Source organism: Fundulus heteroclitus, unplaced genomic scaffold, assembly GCF_011125445.2.
Source record: "Fundulus heteroclitus isolate FHET01 unplaced genomic scaffold, MU-UCD_Fhet_4.1 scaffold_63, whole genome shotgun sequence".
NCBI classification, from domain to species: domain Eukaryota; kingdom Metazoa; phylum Chordata; class Actinopteri; order Cyprinodontiformes; family Fundulidae; genus Fundulus; species Fundulus heteroclitus.
Window position 1 is genome coordinate 1221660 of NW_023397066.1, and position 16843 is coordinate 1238502.

Consider the following 16843-nt stretch of genomic DNA (forward strand, 5'->3'; position numbering starts at 1 on the left):
GGAACTTCATCAGTCCACAGTTTCCTTATTCAATAACTCTAGGAAGTCAGTTATTGTTTAGAATTCCTACCAGAGGGGGCCAGTTCCCGCCAAGCAGCTGCTACGGGCGAGCCGAGTCCTTCCTGGGCACCCAACCCCGGACACAGAGGACCACTAATGCACCAGCGGGCCAAGGCGCCAGCCGTTGGAGTGGAGCAGGACGGGGGCTGTCCCTGCCCTTCCTCGGTGTAACGTTTGCAGCCTAGCAACCGAGACAGCATAAAGCACACCCGAAAAGCCAAACTAACAGAACCCAAAGGCTCAGCTTGCTGTTTCCACTAAATACCTACATGGGTTTTATTTTTCCCTTTACATATTCCTAATGTTTTTAAAAGTTTATTTTATGTCATAGCACAATATATCCAACTTTATTCACAGCTTTTTACTCCTCTTCACCATTTCTGTTTCCAGTTAAACAATTCTCCTCAAACTGCAATGAATCATGAGATAGAATTAGGTAAAAAGATACGCCGGACCCCTCCTTCAAATCTGGGGAAAAGAAGGCTGCATTTGTGGGCCGCATTTGAAGAAACCTACGATTTTGGACAGCCTTCGCCGCATCGCTCTGATGTAACCAACCTTCAAATTTGGCCTTTGAAGGACGCAGCACCTGAATTTGGACAAACCCTTTATGTGGTCTCTACACTTCCTCAGTCATAAGAAGCCAACAGTTGAACGTCAAGATCTGATACTAGCGACTAAAGCAACTGTACAGGTAGGATCAGTTTATTTGGCTTTTTCTCAGCGGGATGAAAATATCATGATAAAATCCATGAGGGGTTCGTATGTGAGCTTTGGTGTTGCATAGCTTATTATAAGTGACTTTGGGCCTGTTTTTCCTCTAACATCACTTTTGTTAGTTGGCAGTTGCTGTTTCTTGGGTTTGTTTTTGAACGTTAAGTCACTCTTTTTGGGCCTTGCTTTTTTCTGACAGAACACCTTTATCTGGTTATTGTACCACGCTACAAGAGCTGGGCTGGTCAAGGAAAGCCTCTCCTAGATTTCTACTAATACTTTCTTTTCGCTCACTTTGAGGCCCTTACATTTCAACCAACGATTAAGCTGTTCTACGCTGGGTTTCTCGATTAAAGCATGTTGAAATGAAGCTCCTGGGACATCGTCATCTTCCAAAATGATTAGTATTGTAGTTGTTGCCATCACAGTTTGCCCTCTTCTTCAGAATCAGAATTCGAATCAAAATGAAGTTTAATCGCCAAGTAGGTTTGCACTTACAAGGAATTTGACATGGTATTGATGGTGCAGACAAAAAATAAAAATAAAATAAAAAGGATCTATATACAGAAGCTGTATACACTCAGTAAACTGTGCGTTAATGTAACGCAGAAGCTTGTAAGTCCTGAACGGGGGAGAGAGACAGTGTCCATTTTAATGGGTTTCTCTTGGCCTTGTTGATGACCGGTAGCAGATGGGAAAAAACTGTTGTTGTGGCGTGAGGTTTTGGTCCTGATGGACCGCAGCCTCCTGCCAGAGGGAAGTGACTGAAATAGTCTGTGACTGGGGTGAAGGGATCAGCCACAATCTTCCTGCACGCCTCAGAGTCCTGGAGGCGTACAGGTCCTGGAGAGATGGAAGATTGCAGCCAATCACCTTCTCTGCAGACCTGATGACACGCTGCAGTCTGCTCTGGTCCTTAGTGGTGGCACCAGCGTACCAGATGGTGATGGAGGAGGTGAGGATGGACTCTATAGGCCCGTTTACACTACCCTTGTTAAACCGAGCCGAGACCAGTCTGAGCTTGGATCAGTTAACCAACCCAAGACGACCGTTTACACACCACACCATCCCGGTTCCTTGGTTGCTCCTCGCCTCCTAGTGATGATCTGCGGTACTGCTGCTCTCTGGGATTGAAGGCGGGATAAAGCAAGTCAAAATGGCGGCGCCCGTAACATTCAGGAAGTTATGGTTAGACAGAGTCGGCTTTTGGGACGTGGATAAGACAAACGAACGTCTAATAAGGATTTACAGACGCAGGAAACAACAACAGACACTGAGGTTCATCACACTGCTAAACAGAATCATCTCTGGAAATCGTGTGGCACGGTAAGGAAGCTAGTATTATTATGAATGTCTGAAATTTGTCTGAATGGAGTGTGAATCGGGACGTGCAGCCAGACACGCCGGAAAAACCTCAGACAGTCAGCTGACTGTAAGGGGATGACGCGGTTTGCTCATGCGCTCTTGATCAGAAAACCGGGATAAAAAAAAAACTGTTCGAGACCTACTGAGGAAAAGGCCCGTTTACACTACACTTTTTTGTTGTTTGCAGAGAGACTCACAAAAGGCAGGTTAATCACTTGCTCAAGAGAGCAATAGCTGCAGGGACAATTTCATATTTTAGTCTGTTAGTTCTTCATTTTTGGCAGGGCGTACCTATGTCCCAAGGGAAGAAGTGGGAATTTACCAACCAGGGGGTGGATTTGATCACCAAGGATAGAGCAGGCCGTGCTAAGAGTTTGAGCTGGTAAAGAGCAGTGACGTTATTCAGGTACCTGCAGTTTTGACGCACAACCTTACTGTTCCTGAGGGAGATGGAGTCAAAGCAACAAACAAAGGAGAAGGTGAGGTTAGATTTTATAAAACAATAGTAAAACATCTGTATAAAAGTGCTATCAGCATTAAAATTGTGCAGCTTCCAGAAAAAATACATGCGCTGATAGGACTTCATACACACAGCACCAACTTGGGTCTCAAAGGTCAGCTTGTCCTCTATATAGATCTCAGGGTACTTGTACTTGTTGACTAGCTCCACTGCTTCATTCTTAATCCTAACAGGGGGTGTGGCTGAGGGAGTAGTCTGAAAGTCTATCAACATCTCTTCAGTTTTTCCCCAATTTACTTCACTGCAAAAAGGGAACTAAAAGTAAGTAAGATTTTCTCTGAATTAATGTATTTGTCTTTGATTTGAGCAGGCAAATAAGATTATCTGTCACTGGAATGAGTATATTTACCCCAAAAAGAAGATAGATACACTGCACTTAAAATAATATGGAGATAAGTTGTTCCTATATTAAGTGCAAAAATCTTATCCATTGGCAGATCAGTAAAGCCGCCTGCTCAAATCATCTAGTTTCAAGAAATTTCTAAATTACTTTTAGTTCCCTCTTTACAGTGTTGTAGGAAGGAAGAGCTGCATCATGCTTCAGGTCATCAGGGACACAATGACATAATCATCTGCATATTTAACAATGTGTCGCCCTGCATGCTGACGCCGGCATCCATTGGTGCTTCACCCAAATAACAGAGGTGAAAGAACGCAGCTGTGTGGGGATCCAGTGGAGGAGAAAAGAGCGTCTGATAAAACACCATTAATCCTCCCACGTTGTGGTCTTACTGTTAAAAGGTCAACAACTAGGATCAATGTAAGAGGAGTCTCTTAGTCTCGCCGCTAAAATGTGTGGCTGAATGCAATTAAAAGATTAAAACATATCCCTTAATGGAAACATTTCCATTAAGGGATATGTTGAGCTGTCTACAATTGAGCTCTTAATTTCGCCTTTGCTGTTGCTTCTTGCAGCAATGAGCTCCTTTTTGAGCTGCTTTTGAAGCTCTTTACTCCAGAGCATGTTAATACAAAATTAGTGACTTTTCATACTTTATTATACTCAATCAAAGACAAAAATACCAAGAGCAGCTTAAATATTTATAATTGTACAACCCCAACTGCAATAAAGTTTGGATGTTGTGTAAAATGGTAGCAAAGGCTGACGTTTGGACAGCAGAACATCTGTACTAATGTTTTTCACCCTGGAGTGACAACCAGAACACTGCTTTAAAGCCAGATTAGATATTCAGGTTCCAATAAGAGTCACTTAAGAGTCAATGAGGACACAGAGATAATGCTTAACTCCTTTGTATTAATATCAGCATGAAATGCCATACAGACAAAAGTGGAAATTGAGGACTGGGATATGTGGTTTCTACAAACACAGAAATACAAAATATTCCTGCATTACTTAATATAAGAATACATGCTGCGATACCCATAACTATTAATCAGGCTTTACATGACTATCATGTTTAACTAACTAGTAAAGGCACATAACACATACAAACTAAACTTACACCACATTCAAAGATACATGTGTTTGCACAACCACATGCAGTATTAGCCTCGCTCAAATGTATAGGCTGCAGGCTAATCAGCTAGCAGGAGGCTAATTCATACACATGTATAATATATTATGTTATAACATTCAATTACAGCTACTAAATTACAGAACTTCTGTCATGTACGCACAACCACTCCAAACAAAGCCACAGACGGTTAGCAGATTAATATTAGCAGGAGTAAACCGCTCTTCATCAAACACTGCATTAGGCACAAAGAGAACTAAACAAGCCCAGCAGTTGAAGGAACATGTATTAATATCATGTTCCTTGAACGTGATATTAAAGGAGCTGTGTACAAAAGGCTGTTTTGTACACAGCCTTTTGTACAAAAACAGAATACAATGATTTTTATATTCAATTTAATACATTAGAAACATTTCATCTTGAAGCTGAAGGATATATATATATATATATATATATATATATATATATATATATATATATATATATATATATATATAGTTTAATACTTTTTAGATAAACTTTTTCAATATGTCTGACAAGGCAAAAGTTCTCTCACCTGTGGATTTTCTTGTGAGCGTTTAAATTAATTACACGAGTCCTACAAGGAAAAGTCCTCTCCCCTGTGTGTGTTCTGCTGTGAATTTTTAAAACGTAAATTCGAGAAAAACTTTTTCCACATGTCTGACAAGTAAAAGGCCTCTCACCTGTGTGAACTGCTTTGTGGAGATTTAAAGTAGAAAGTCTTGAGAAACCTTTTCCACATGTTTCACAAGAAAAAGGCCTTTCACCTGTATGTGTTATTTGGTGTAAATCTAAATGATTCTGTCTAAAAAAACATTTCCCACATATTTGACAAGAAAAAGGCCTCTCACTTGTATGAATGGTCTTATGTGCATTTAAACTATCGATTGTGGAGAAACCTTTCCCACATGTTCGACAAAAAAAAGCATTCTCACCTGAATGAATTTTTTTGTGAGCATTTAAATAACTAAATAGAGAGAAACTTTTCCCACATTTTTCACAAGAAAATGGTCTCTCTCTAGTGTGAGTTCTCTGGTGTACATTTAATGTATAACGTCTAGAAAAACTTTTCCCACATGTTTCACAGGGAAACGGTCTCTCGCCAGTGTGGGTTCTGTAATGCTCTTCCAATTTAGACTTAGCTGTACAATGTTTTCCACAAACGTCACATGTTAAAGACCTTTTCTTTGGGTCAGTTGGAGACTGACTACCAGATGCAGCACAGCTGCTTCTAGCCCAATATTGGTCCTCAAATACAGGAAAGACATTAAATGAAAGCTGCTCAGTTCTTGGTTCTCCATAACCTCCCTGAGGAGTAGAAGTCTCAATCAAAGCAATGGACTGCTTCTGGACAAGTTGTTTTGTCCCTTGACTGCTGCAGAGGTGCTTTTGGTCATGTCTAGTAGGTCCATTTTTTAGTACGTCCTGTTCATGTTGAAGCCATGAAGAAAGCAAATGAGGGTCCTGCTCTTCTTTAATTAGAGCAGGTTCTGGTTCCTCTTCCTCTTCTTTGATTAAACAAGGTTTTGGTTCCTCCTTTTCTTCTTTAATCCATGGAGTTCCTGGTTCTCCCTGTTCTTCAATCAGAGGAGGATCCGGTTCCATCTGTTCCTCTTGAGTCCACGGAATTTCTGCTTCCTCCTGGTCATGACTGGACCTTCTCCTCTGGTTGCAGAGCTGTTGGATGGAAGAAGCTTCCTCCTCCATGGAGACATGTGGCTTCTGGAGGTCTGTGGGGACAAAGAAAGAGATCAGAAGCGCTCCGCTCTAGCATTCTGCTGTGTTGCTGAATCTGCTCCAGGATTTAGATCCAATTCAATTCAATTCAATTCAATTTTATTTATATAGCGCCAAATCATGAAACATGTCATCTCAAGACACTTTACAAAATCAAGTTCAATCATATTATACAGATTGGGTCAGATTATACAGATTGGTCAAAAATGTCCTATATAAGGAAACCAGTTGATTGCATCAAAGTCCCGACAAGCAGCATTCACTCCTGGGGAAGCGTAGAGCCACAGTGGACAGTCGTCTGCATTGTACATGGCTTTGCTGCAATCCCTCATACTGAGTAAGCATGAAGCGACAGTGGGAAGAAAAACCACCCATTAACGGGAAGGAAAAACCTCCGGCAGAACCGGGCTCAGTATGAACGGTCATCTGCCTCGACCGACTGGGGTTACAGAAGACAGAACAGAGACACAACAAGAGAAACAAAAAAGCACAGAAGCACACATTGATCTAGTAATCTGTTCTACATTAGATGGTAGTAGCGGGTGAGCCGTCTTCTCTGGATGATGTCACAGTTAACAGAACGCCAGACCAGGTGTACCTACTATGAAGAAAAAGAGAGAGAACAGAAAGTTAAAAGCTGAAATGACGACAGTCATTTCAATGTAATACAATGCAAAACTGGAGAACAGTAGAAATCAGTAGAGTGAGAAAATTAGATCCAGCAGCGGTTGTATTCCACACGGTGACCCCATGCAATCACAACAGCTGTTGATGTTGGCAGTGCAGCTGTAATTTTGTTAAAGTTAGAAAAAGACGTTACAGCTGAGTGTAAAATGTATTATGTTTCCCGCGGTGCCACATCACAGAGGAAGTTTAATATCACAACGCGCATTTGAAGGAGCGTCATAAAAAGAGAAAACTGCATGAGGATTTTCACAAGAACACGGAGGCGAAGAGACAAACCTCTGGCTCTTTCAAACAACAAACAGCTGAAACTTTTGCAAAGAGTGAAAATCTCTCACTGGATAAAAAAAAAAAAAAAAAAAAAAAAACATCAGCTATAACAGGAAATAGAGCCCAGTTTATTGTGCTTGGTGACCCTGTCGTGGTGATTAGTGTCTTGTTTAAACGCCTAATTGACCACATCCAGCCTCGGTACATTATGCTGAGCCGCCACTACACTGGAGACAAAAATATCTCCACATCATCCTCGGACTGCAGGATGTGTGTGTGAAAAGTTAGCCATCAATTCAATTACTTAATTATTGTTTGTTTGTTTGTTATTTGTTAATCTTAATTAATTTTATTTTGTTTTTGAAAATTCACTTGAGCAAGCCTTTTTCTATTATTACACAATACAAATTAAGCAATAAAAGTGTATATTATTCCTGCAGATACCGGTATCTGTCAATATTCAAAGCTGCAATATCGGTATCGTATTGGAGGTGAAAAAGTTGTATCAGGACACCTGTAGTTGCTGGAGTAAAACCTCATTGAATCTTTACTTCCACAGGACAGGTATATAATGTTGTATTCTGTTCTTTTTCTCGTCCTTTTCTCTTACTGGCTTCTACTGTATGCCTGCAGGCTGCTGCTCTTTTACCAGAATAAAATACAAAATGCTGCTCTCTGTTTTGGGAACCCGGGGAACTCTCTCCTGATTGGTTCAGAAACCAGGAAGTAAACATGGGCTACAGTATGAACCAGAATAGTTCCAGGCTGTGCCTGTAGGTTTGAAAGAAAAAAAACGTGACAGGCATTATTGATGGAGAGGACTGATTGTTTATAGGGAATGTTACTTCCATCCCAGGTGACAAATGAGAATGATTTAGGTTGATTTTACAGTAAATGTCATACTTATTGCTCCTTTAATGTACATTTAGCTGTCTAATGTATCTGGAATTTAAAAGGCTGTCTGTCTCACTGTGAGCAGAAGGAAACAGAGATGTGTCTGTTTCATTGTCTAAAAACTTACGTCTAAACTCCAGCTGACAAGCTGCCACTGTTATGCGTCTGTGTGTATCTGTGCCATGGAGAATAATGCATGCACATGAAAATAATAACCAATCACTACATGTACAGTAGGGCTGAACGTTTTTGGAAAATAATGTAATTGTGATTTTGTTTTATCTTAATGTTGCGATTTATGCAATTTTTCCCCCCAGTTTAATTTATCATGTCTTTTTAAACATATACAAACAACAAATCAATTTGTTTCCTCGCAGTGCGGATTAGGTGATAAAAGACCCACAGTGGGTGGTTCAGGGGTACCTTTCAAACTGTTGTCTAATGCTGATAAACATTATTAGTGTGTTAAACTATAATATTAAACATTTGTGTTGTTCAAGTACTAGGCCCACCCCTCCAAAAAAAAAAAAAAAAATAATAATAATAAAAAATGGCAGCACATATCGGTATCAGAATAATCGGTATCAGCCTTAAGAAACCTGTACAGTCAATGTCTACTAAAAATTATGTCAAGCCCAAATTTCCTCATTGTGGTACAATAAAGGAATTTCTTATCTGTGTTTTCATTATAATTCACAGAATGGCATCACTGCTTTGTTGGTCCAGTAAAGCAGTGATGTCAGACATTACTGGTTTTGACAGAGAACCTCTTAAATATAATTTTTTTTAAATAATTTGAGAACGGTGCGGCGGCCAAAACATCCAACTGGAGTGACTTTCTAGAGCTTCACACCACGAGGCAGCAAAGAGACCTTCTGCACAGTTGCCAGCATTTACCATCACAACCAGGTTGTCCCAAAGCAAAAAGTCTTCTGTCTGAATATTTCAGAAATTAATACAAAATTACACATGTATATATGGATAAAATTAACAACTGGCCAGCCATTAAAAGTGAGGATATTAAATCTGAAGACATTTCACTGGTTTTAAAGGGATGCTCAAACTTAACCAAACATTTTAGAAAAATGAAAAGAATAATTACTAAAGCTTTCCCATAAAATGAGAGAGATGGAGAAACATGGCCTATGATACAGGAACAGGGTTCAGAGAGCATTATTTAGTGATCTTGTTTTCAGCGAGAAACAAGTAAAAGTTGTATCTGATCCATGGTTTGGTAACATCCTGGATCTACAACGGTCCAACTCCAAAAACACTGACAGTAGCTTTACTAAAGCGAACAAGGCAGGCTCATCTGAAAATAAGAGCTGCAGCGGTGTGGAGTGTCTCTTAACTAATCATTCAATGGACAAATGTTTTAAATTAAAAGAGAAAGCACAAAGGCCTGTGATGAAGATAATCAGCCATTCCAACTGTTCCTGTAATGCCAGGAGTCCAAAAACTAACAGAATTGTGCAGACGCATTCATCATTGGACCCGAGCAGAACGGAAATCCAGACCGCTGATGTTAAAACACAAACGCTACTCACCATGAATCCTGGATTCCAAACCAAACCCAGTATCCACAGGCTACACTAAGGACAAAGGAGGAGGAGGAGGCCTAGTGAGCATCAGAGCCACCATAGAAGATGAAACATCCAAACTCCAGGAACATATCAGGAAGACGGCCCCAAGCACCCTGTGAATGTCTCAGACAATGGAAGCTGAAGGACCTGAAGGAACCATGGTGGAGGAAACACCCTGCGTGTGAAGTACCACCGACAGACAGCTGACATGTCTGACATGACCAGATCCTACCAATGGCTAGAGAGGTCTGAAATGGAGCTCTGGTCAATGCCAACCACTCATGCTGCTCATTTAGAGCTGGCTTTACTCTTGATACTGATTCCTGTATTAACGCAATCAGAAGATTCATCTGTGGACGCGGTCTGGTCTCCCCCATCAGGTCAGATGATGACAAACTGTGTGGGAGAGAAAGTCTGGCTGCTTTAAACCAGGAATCCAAAGGGTTCTGGTCCAGGCTGGCATACGCTTGCTTTTTAATCCTCCTGCAGCTTCAAGCTGCCATCTGGGGTCGCCTGATTCATTCAGTTTTAATATTAAAGATCAAAGCTGTTGTGCCACATGGAATGTTTGAAAAACAAGACCTGTACCTGAGGCCAAGATGGAGACTAGATGACTTATTGTGGAGAAGACGGATCTCTGAGCATTTGCCTTTAATGCAGGACAGACTAAAGTAGATGAGACAGAGAAGAAACATCTCTGCTGCAGATGTTGTCCTGACACCGCTGCACCCAGAGGATGTTGGCAGACGGGGAGTTCTGGCTGATGCAGCGGATGCAGAGACCCGGTTTGTTCAGTGCAACTTCAGACCAGAACCGGTGTGTTGGAAAGTCCAGTGATGGAGCTCTGTCTGCTTCTGGAGGCATCTGCAGACTAAAGACATTTCTATTTCCATTTACTCCCCTCCACCAGCTTTGATCTCATCATTAAGAAAACGAAGAACAAAGAAGAAATATTGTATCTTATACGGCATTCCAGTGACACCGTTATAATACCTTATTTGTAGTAATTGGGATTACATGTACTTAATGCAGTGCAGGAGCCATTTCTTTTTTTAGTTGATTAGTTTCTTAATGTGCTTATTTCTAGTTGATTTACTTCTATTTTTGTCTTATTAAATCTTTGTAGAACTCATTAGTTTCTTAGTTTATATTTTTATTTTATTAAGGCCATGGGTATTTGGGATAAACGGATCAGACACTCAGGCTGTCATGGAGGAGCCAGAGGCGGAGAGGCAGCAGGTAATCATTGTTGTTTGGCTGCCAGCCTCCATGGATCTGCATTTATGAGCCTTTTAGGACAAAAGCTAGAAAGCAGCAGCAGAGGAGAACTGGGAGGATGTTAGTTTCAGGTGTGAACGGAGCCTCAGAGACTGAAGTGTGGTTGGAAAGCTGAGAGCTCAGATTAGAAACTGGTTTTCTCAACCTCTGAGAAGATTTCTTCAGCAGCAGCAGTTAGTCGCTCTCTGATAAACTCTCTCAGATGCTGAACTGAAGACATTGTTGCTGAAACTACGCAGAGATTCAGCTGAGAAACGAAAACACAACCGTTTTCAAGCTGCTGCTGGAGCCTTTTAGTTTCACTTCCGGCGGACGTCACTGAGACAAAGCAGCTGATTGGCCAGTTTACCGCCCCCTGCTGGACTGGAGTGGAGCAGCAGATTTGCAGCAACAACACATTCTTGCTGGAAAGTACCTCCTGTATATCTTTGTCACTTCTGTCTATCTTCTTTATATATTTCCTACTACATTTACATGAAGGATTTCAAGCTAAATTACCAAATTTAAACATGTTCCACTGAAGCTATTTATATTCTAATATGAATTTTATTTGCCTCCCACCATTAATACAAAAAGTAGAGACATTCAGTCTAATCTAAGGAAAAGAACCACAGCTTTCCATTAATGGACAAAGGAACACTTGTTTTGAAAATAATTTCATTCTTCCTCCTCTTCCTGTTATTCCTCTTAATCATTGTCTCCTTTTTCATTTTAGTCTTATGGTTCATCATAATCTTCTTAGTAATGTTATCATTATCAATAGATGCGTTTCTCATGGTGCCAGGAGCTAAAAATAAATAAATAAATAAAATCCCACACCAGAAGTATGCAGCAGCTATAACGTTTATTTAGAACAGCTGAAAATAATGTATATTTCCTTTGAAATATACAATAACTGCTCAATGTGCTCGGCTTCCAAACGACCGATGGCAGGGGCTTCTGTGATGAACATAGGATTGCCTCGAACTTTTATTATTATAAAAAGATTATAAGAAATAAAAGGGTTCATTATGTTTAGTATGTAGGTAAATTAGATTAATCAGTATTAATCAAGTTACACTATATCCATAAACAGCAAAAAAAAAAAAAAACTATGAAAAAGTAAAATGTAAGCATTAACTATTGAACAAAGCAGATAGATGATTGATAACATCTGAATCCTACGCAGCCATCCATGCAGACACGTTTTATACCAACTATTAATCTGTGCAGGGCTGCTGGCAGGCTGGTTTTTATCTCCTGTAAAATAAAATGTGTTAGAAACTGTGTACACCTGTGAGATTTGTCCTGAGTACCTTAAGGCTCTGGATGTTGTGGGGCTGCGTTAGTTAACGCAGCTCTGCAGCATTGCGTGGACATCGGGGGAAGTTCCCCTGGATTGGCAGACTGGGGTGGTGGTCCCCCTATTTAAAAAGGGGGACCGGAGGGTGTGTTCCAACTACAGAGGAATCACACTCTTAATAGAATAGAATAGAATTTCATTTTATTGTCATTGCACTGTCACAAGAACAAGCAATGAAATGTGTTCTCTGCTTTTAACCCATCCCCTAGGGGAGCAGTGGGCTGCCACTGTGCGGCGCCCAGGAAGCGTTCTGGTGTTAAGGGTCTTGCTCAGGGACCCAGAGTGCAGGCACTGGGGATCGAACCGGGTACTTGCATCCTTCTCTGAGTGTAAGCGCGCTGCTCTAACCTCTAGGCCAGCACTCCCCCATTAAGCCTCCCTGGTAAGGTCTATTCAGGGGTTCTGGAAAGGAGGGTCCGTCGGATAGTCGAATCTCGGATTCAGGAAGAGCAGTGTGGTTTTCGTCCTGGCCGTGGAACTCTGGACCAGCTCTACACCCTCAACAGGATCCTGGAGGGGGCATGGGAGTTTGCCCAACCAGTCTACATGTGTTTTGTAGATCATGAGAAGGCATGGTCCTGTGGGGGGTACTCCGGGAGTATGGAGTACCGGACCCTTTAATAAGGGCTGTCAGGTCTCTGTACGACCGGTGTCAGAGTTTGGTCCGCATTGCCGCAGTAAGTCGGACTCGTTTCCGGTGAGAGTTGGACTCCGCCAAGGTTGCCCTTTGTCACCGATTCTGTTCATAACTTTTATGTACAGAATCTCTAAGCGCAGCCAAGGTGTTGAGGGGATCTGTTTTGGTGGCCTTAGGATTGCGTCTCTGCTATTCGCGGATGACGTGGTCCTATTGGCTTCATCAGGGCGTGATCTACAGCTCTCACTGGAGCGGTTCGCAGCCGAGTGCGAAGCGGCCGGGATGAAAATCAGTGCCTCCAAATCCGAGACCATGGTCTTTTTTTTTTTTTTTTTTTTTTTTTTTTTTTTTTTTTTTTTTTTTTTTTTTTTTTTCCGGTTCGAGACCATGGTCTTGAACCGGAAAAGGGTAGAGTGCCTTCTCCGGGTTGGGGAGGATGTGCTGCCCCTAGTGGAGGAGTTCAAGTATCTTGGGGTCTTGTTCACGAATGAGGGGAAGATGGAGCGGGAGATCGACAGGCGGATTGCTGCAGCGTCTGCTGTGAAGCGGGCGCTGTACCGATCCATTGTGGTGAAGAGAGAGCTGAGCCAAAAGGCGAAGCTCTCGATTTACCGGTCGATCTACGTTCCTACCCTCATCTATGGTCACGAGCTTTGGGTCGTGACCGAAAGAACAAGATGCCGGATACAAGCGCCTGAAATTAGTTTTCTCCGTAGTGTGTCTGGGCTCTCCCTTAGAGATAGGGTGAGGAGCTCAGTCATCCGGGGAGGACTCAGAGTAGAGCCGCTGCTCCTCCACGTCCAGAGGAGCCAGTTGAGGTGGCTCGGGCATCTGGTCAGGATGCCTCCTGGACGCCTCCCTGGTGAGGTGTTCCGGGCATGTCCCACCGGGAGGAGGCCCAGGGGAAGACCCAGGACACGCTGGAGGGACTATGTCTCTCTGCTGGGAACGCCTTGGGATTCCTCCTGAGGAGCTGGCCCAAGTGGCCGGGGAGAGGGACGTCTGGGCCTCCCTACTGAAGCTGCTGCCCCCACGACCCGAATAAGCCCGGATAAGCGGAAGAGGATGGATGGATGGATATTTTCTATTACAAAAAAGTCACATCATGTGCTATTATTAATGAAAGGCACATAACATATATATTTTATATATTTTTTGTTATTTTCTATTTGTTTTGTGTTTATATTATTATCAAAATTATTCTTCATTCTTTTCTCATTTGTGGCAATACCCATCACTCTGCTATGCCCAGTACTCTCAATATTCGGTTCCTGCACTTTCTTTCCCTCAAAACAATTGCTTGTCGCAATTTTAATATTTTTTTAGCAGTAAAGCTTGCAAAAACAGTGACACTCGTCATTTTTGGGGTCACAGATATGACACAAAGGCACAAGTCGATGACATAACCCGTACGGTACCAATTCTCCATATTTTGCAGCTTGTAACCTGCTCACTTGACCCCTTAAGTGCACTTCCACCAGGTGGACACTTCATAGAAGTGCGTAGGGTTTAGGGTGAGTATTGAGACAGGGCCTAAGTATGGAAGAGCATTGCTGTCAGTGGAGAAAATTATTTTTTGAAAACTTTCATGCTATAACAAGATAATTATATTGTGATAATTATGTTGTATAAACATGATAAGTATATGGTATAACATGATAATTATGTTTTATTATTAGGGCTGGGCAACGATTAAAATATTTAATCGCGATTAATCGCCCTGATTAATCGCGATTAATCGCGATTAATCGCATTGTATTTACAAACTCCAAGAATGAATTCAAAAGTAGTGTAAAGAGCACTTTTATTTTAATGTTCTGCTGCCATATGAACAAAAGTGTTGTAACATTTGTAGCACTTATTTTATACTGGATATTTTCAACCCATCTATTGAATTTAGTGCACTACTTGATCTTTTCTTCATAAGACAACAGCAAGCACTGCAGCCAAAATATGGCCTTTTTTGACCTGCTGTATATTAGCCAGTCCCTAAGCTTGATGTATCATGAAACTGTTGACCTTTTGGGTTTTGTGGTTTTTATTTTATTATTACAATTAAATAATAATAATAATAATAATAATAATAATAATAATAATAATAATAATAATAATGTTATGTTCAGTGTTTTTTCGCTAATCCACCTCTTATATATTTCAATCCTTATGTAATTTTGTCTGTGTTGTGTGTACCTGCCTGTTGCTTTAATCCTATAAATTTCCCCGTCGTGGGATAAAAAAAGGATTAGCTAATATTATCTTATCTTAAATAACACTTTTTAATATATGTACTGGGTTCTTTCAAGGTCTTAATTACGTGTTATGTGTGGGCTCCAGTAACATCCATCCATCCATCCACTGATCTACCTGGATGTTCCCTGGAGGAACATCCAGGATTCGTCTCCTCTCTCCGTTTCTGGGGCTCGACGTTTTCATGTTTTTTCACGTGCTTAGATAAATTTGTTGTGTTTCCACTGAAATGGACCGGCTTTTTACAAAACATACAGCTTGATTTCATTTACGGTATTAAAATAAAGCCAAACGGTGCTTCTTCCTCTGTTCATGTTTTTTCGCTGCTGCGGTCTCTCTCAGCTGTTTGTTTTTTTAAGTTTGTGTGAGAGCTGAGTGCGCGGGCCAGGCTGAGCCTGCGTGCTGATTGGCTGGCGCCGCTGAGCCATGTACGAGAGGGGAGGGGGAGCGGGAGAGTGCTGCTGCAGTCAGCGCGCCTGCTGACTGACACAGACTGAAAGCATGTGAGCAACATGCGTTAATGCGCGATAAAATAAATATCGCCGTTAATAGTGTAATGAATTAACGCGAAATTAACGCGTTAATTTGCCCAGCCCTATTTATTATATATTATATATTACATTTAATTAAGAGACAGATACATCTTTGTCTTTTAAAGTTTTAATTCAAAGCTATGAAGTAGTGCTTGATTATTTCATAATTATTAATATCCACCACAACGTTCTTCTTCCATGCGTGAGAGAGAATTATCTGGTATGATGCAGTTTCGCAGGTATTGTAGCAATGGGCAATCCTACTTTTTAGCCATCCACTCCACTTCAAACAAAGATTTATTTGGAACTTATTCTTCCTAGTCTTCTTTTTTTTTATTTTTATAAATGAGTCAGACTAAAAGCATTATCCACCATCTGGATAAAGTTAACACGTTTATACAATATAATTTTCATGTTGGTACAGTATGATGATCACATTTTTACAATATAATTATCACATTTGTACATTATAATCATCTTGTTTGTGAAATACAATACAATATTATACAAATATCATATTTGTATAATATTGTTACCACATTCATGTAATATATTTATCATGTTTATGCAACATAATTATCACATTTGTACATATAATTGTCTTGTCTTATCTAAAGTACATTTTGACATTTTAGCTTATGTATAAGATACAGATAAACTAAACTATTGTTAATTATTATTCATTTTTTTTCCCATACAGGCTCCCATGACTCTCCAGCTGGTCAGTGAGGAAGGCTGCCACATCTAGAGGATCTGATTGATTTTTCCTTTTGTAGAGTCCCCTTCTTTAGAGGATTCTTCATAGTTTTGCCAATGCTAATAAAGATCTCATCCACAGTGTTCAGTAGCGTCAGCTTCTCTCCGCATCTTACACTAAGCTTAAAGTAAAACTTGATCAACTTCTGTAAATTTTACATTTTACTCCCAAGAAGATGACATACTGGGTAAAAGCATTCTGCCATTATCTGGATAACGCTATCACAATAGCTAGCATGTTTATGCAATATAGAAATTATGTTTATACAGTGTAGGTATTATGTCTATACAATATAGTTATCATGTTTATATAGTATAGTTATATATTTTATACAATATAGTTATCATGTTAATATAGTATAGTTACCACATTTATACAATATACTTATCATGTTTATACAATATATTTATTATGTTTATAAAGTATAGTTATTATGTCAATACTATATAGCTATCATGATAGTATAGTTATCACATTTATACAATATAGTTATCATGTTAATATAGTATAGTTATCACCTTTATACATTATAGTTATCACATTTATAAATTATAGTTATCACATTTATAAATTATAGTTATCACATTCATACATTATAGTTATCATGTTTATAAAATATAGTTATTACGTTAATACAACATCGTTATCATGTTAGTACAACTTAATTATCATGTTTCAAAAAATTGACAAGTGACAACCACCTGCTTGCGTACATGAGTATTAATG

General features: G+C 40.3%; 1 protein-coding gene across 2 annotated transcripts; it reads right to left on the bottom strand.

The window, feature by feature from the left end:
* Positions 1-3775: 3775 nt before the first annotated feature.
* Positions 3776-10416, bottom strand: LOC105922987 (zinc finger protein 391). Of its 2 annotated transcripts, none has more exons than XM_036133518.1 (2): positions 9912-10416; positions 3776-5885 (listed from the first exon to the last, which is right to left on the bottom strand). In XM_036133518.1, the coding sequence occupies exon 2, from the start codon at positions 5860-5862 to the stop codon at positions 4687-4689; it is 1176 nt and encodes a 391-aa protein (XP_035989411.1). In that variant the 5' UTR covers positions 5863-5885; positions 9912-10416; the 3' UTR covers positions 3776-4686. The 2 variants fall into 2 exon arrangements, with proteins under 2 accessions (XP_035989411.1, XP_035989412.1); XM_036133519.1 differs by lacking the exon at positions 9912-10416 and adding an exon at positions 9288-9421.
* Between the last annotated feature and the right edge of the window lie 6427 nt (positions 10417-16843).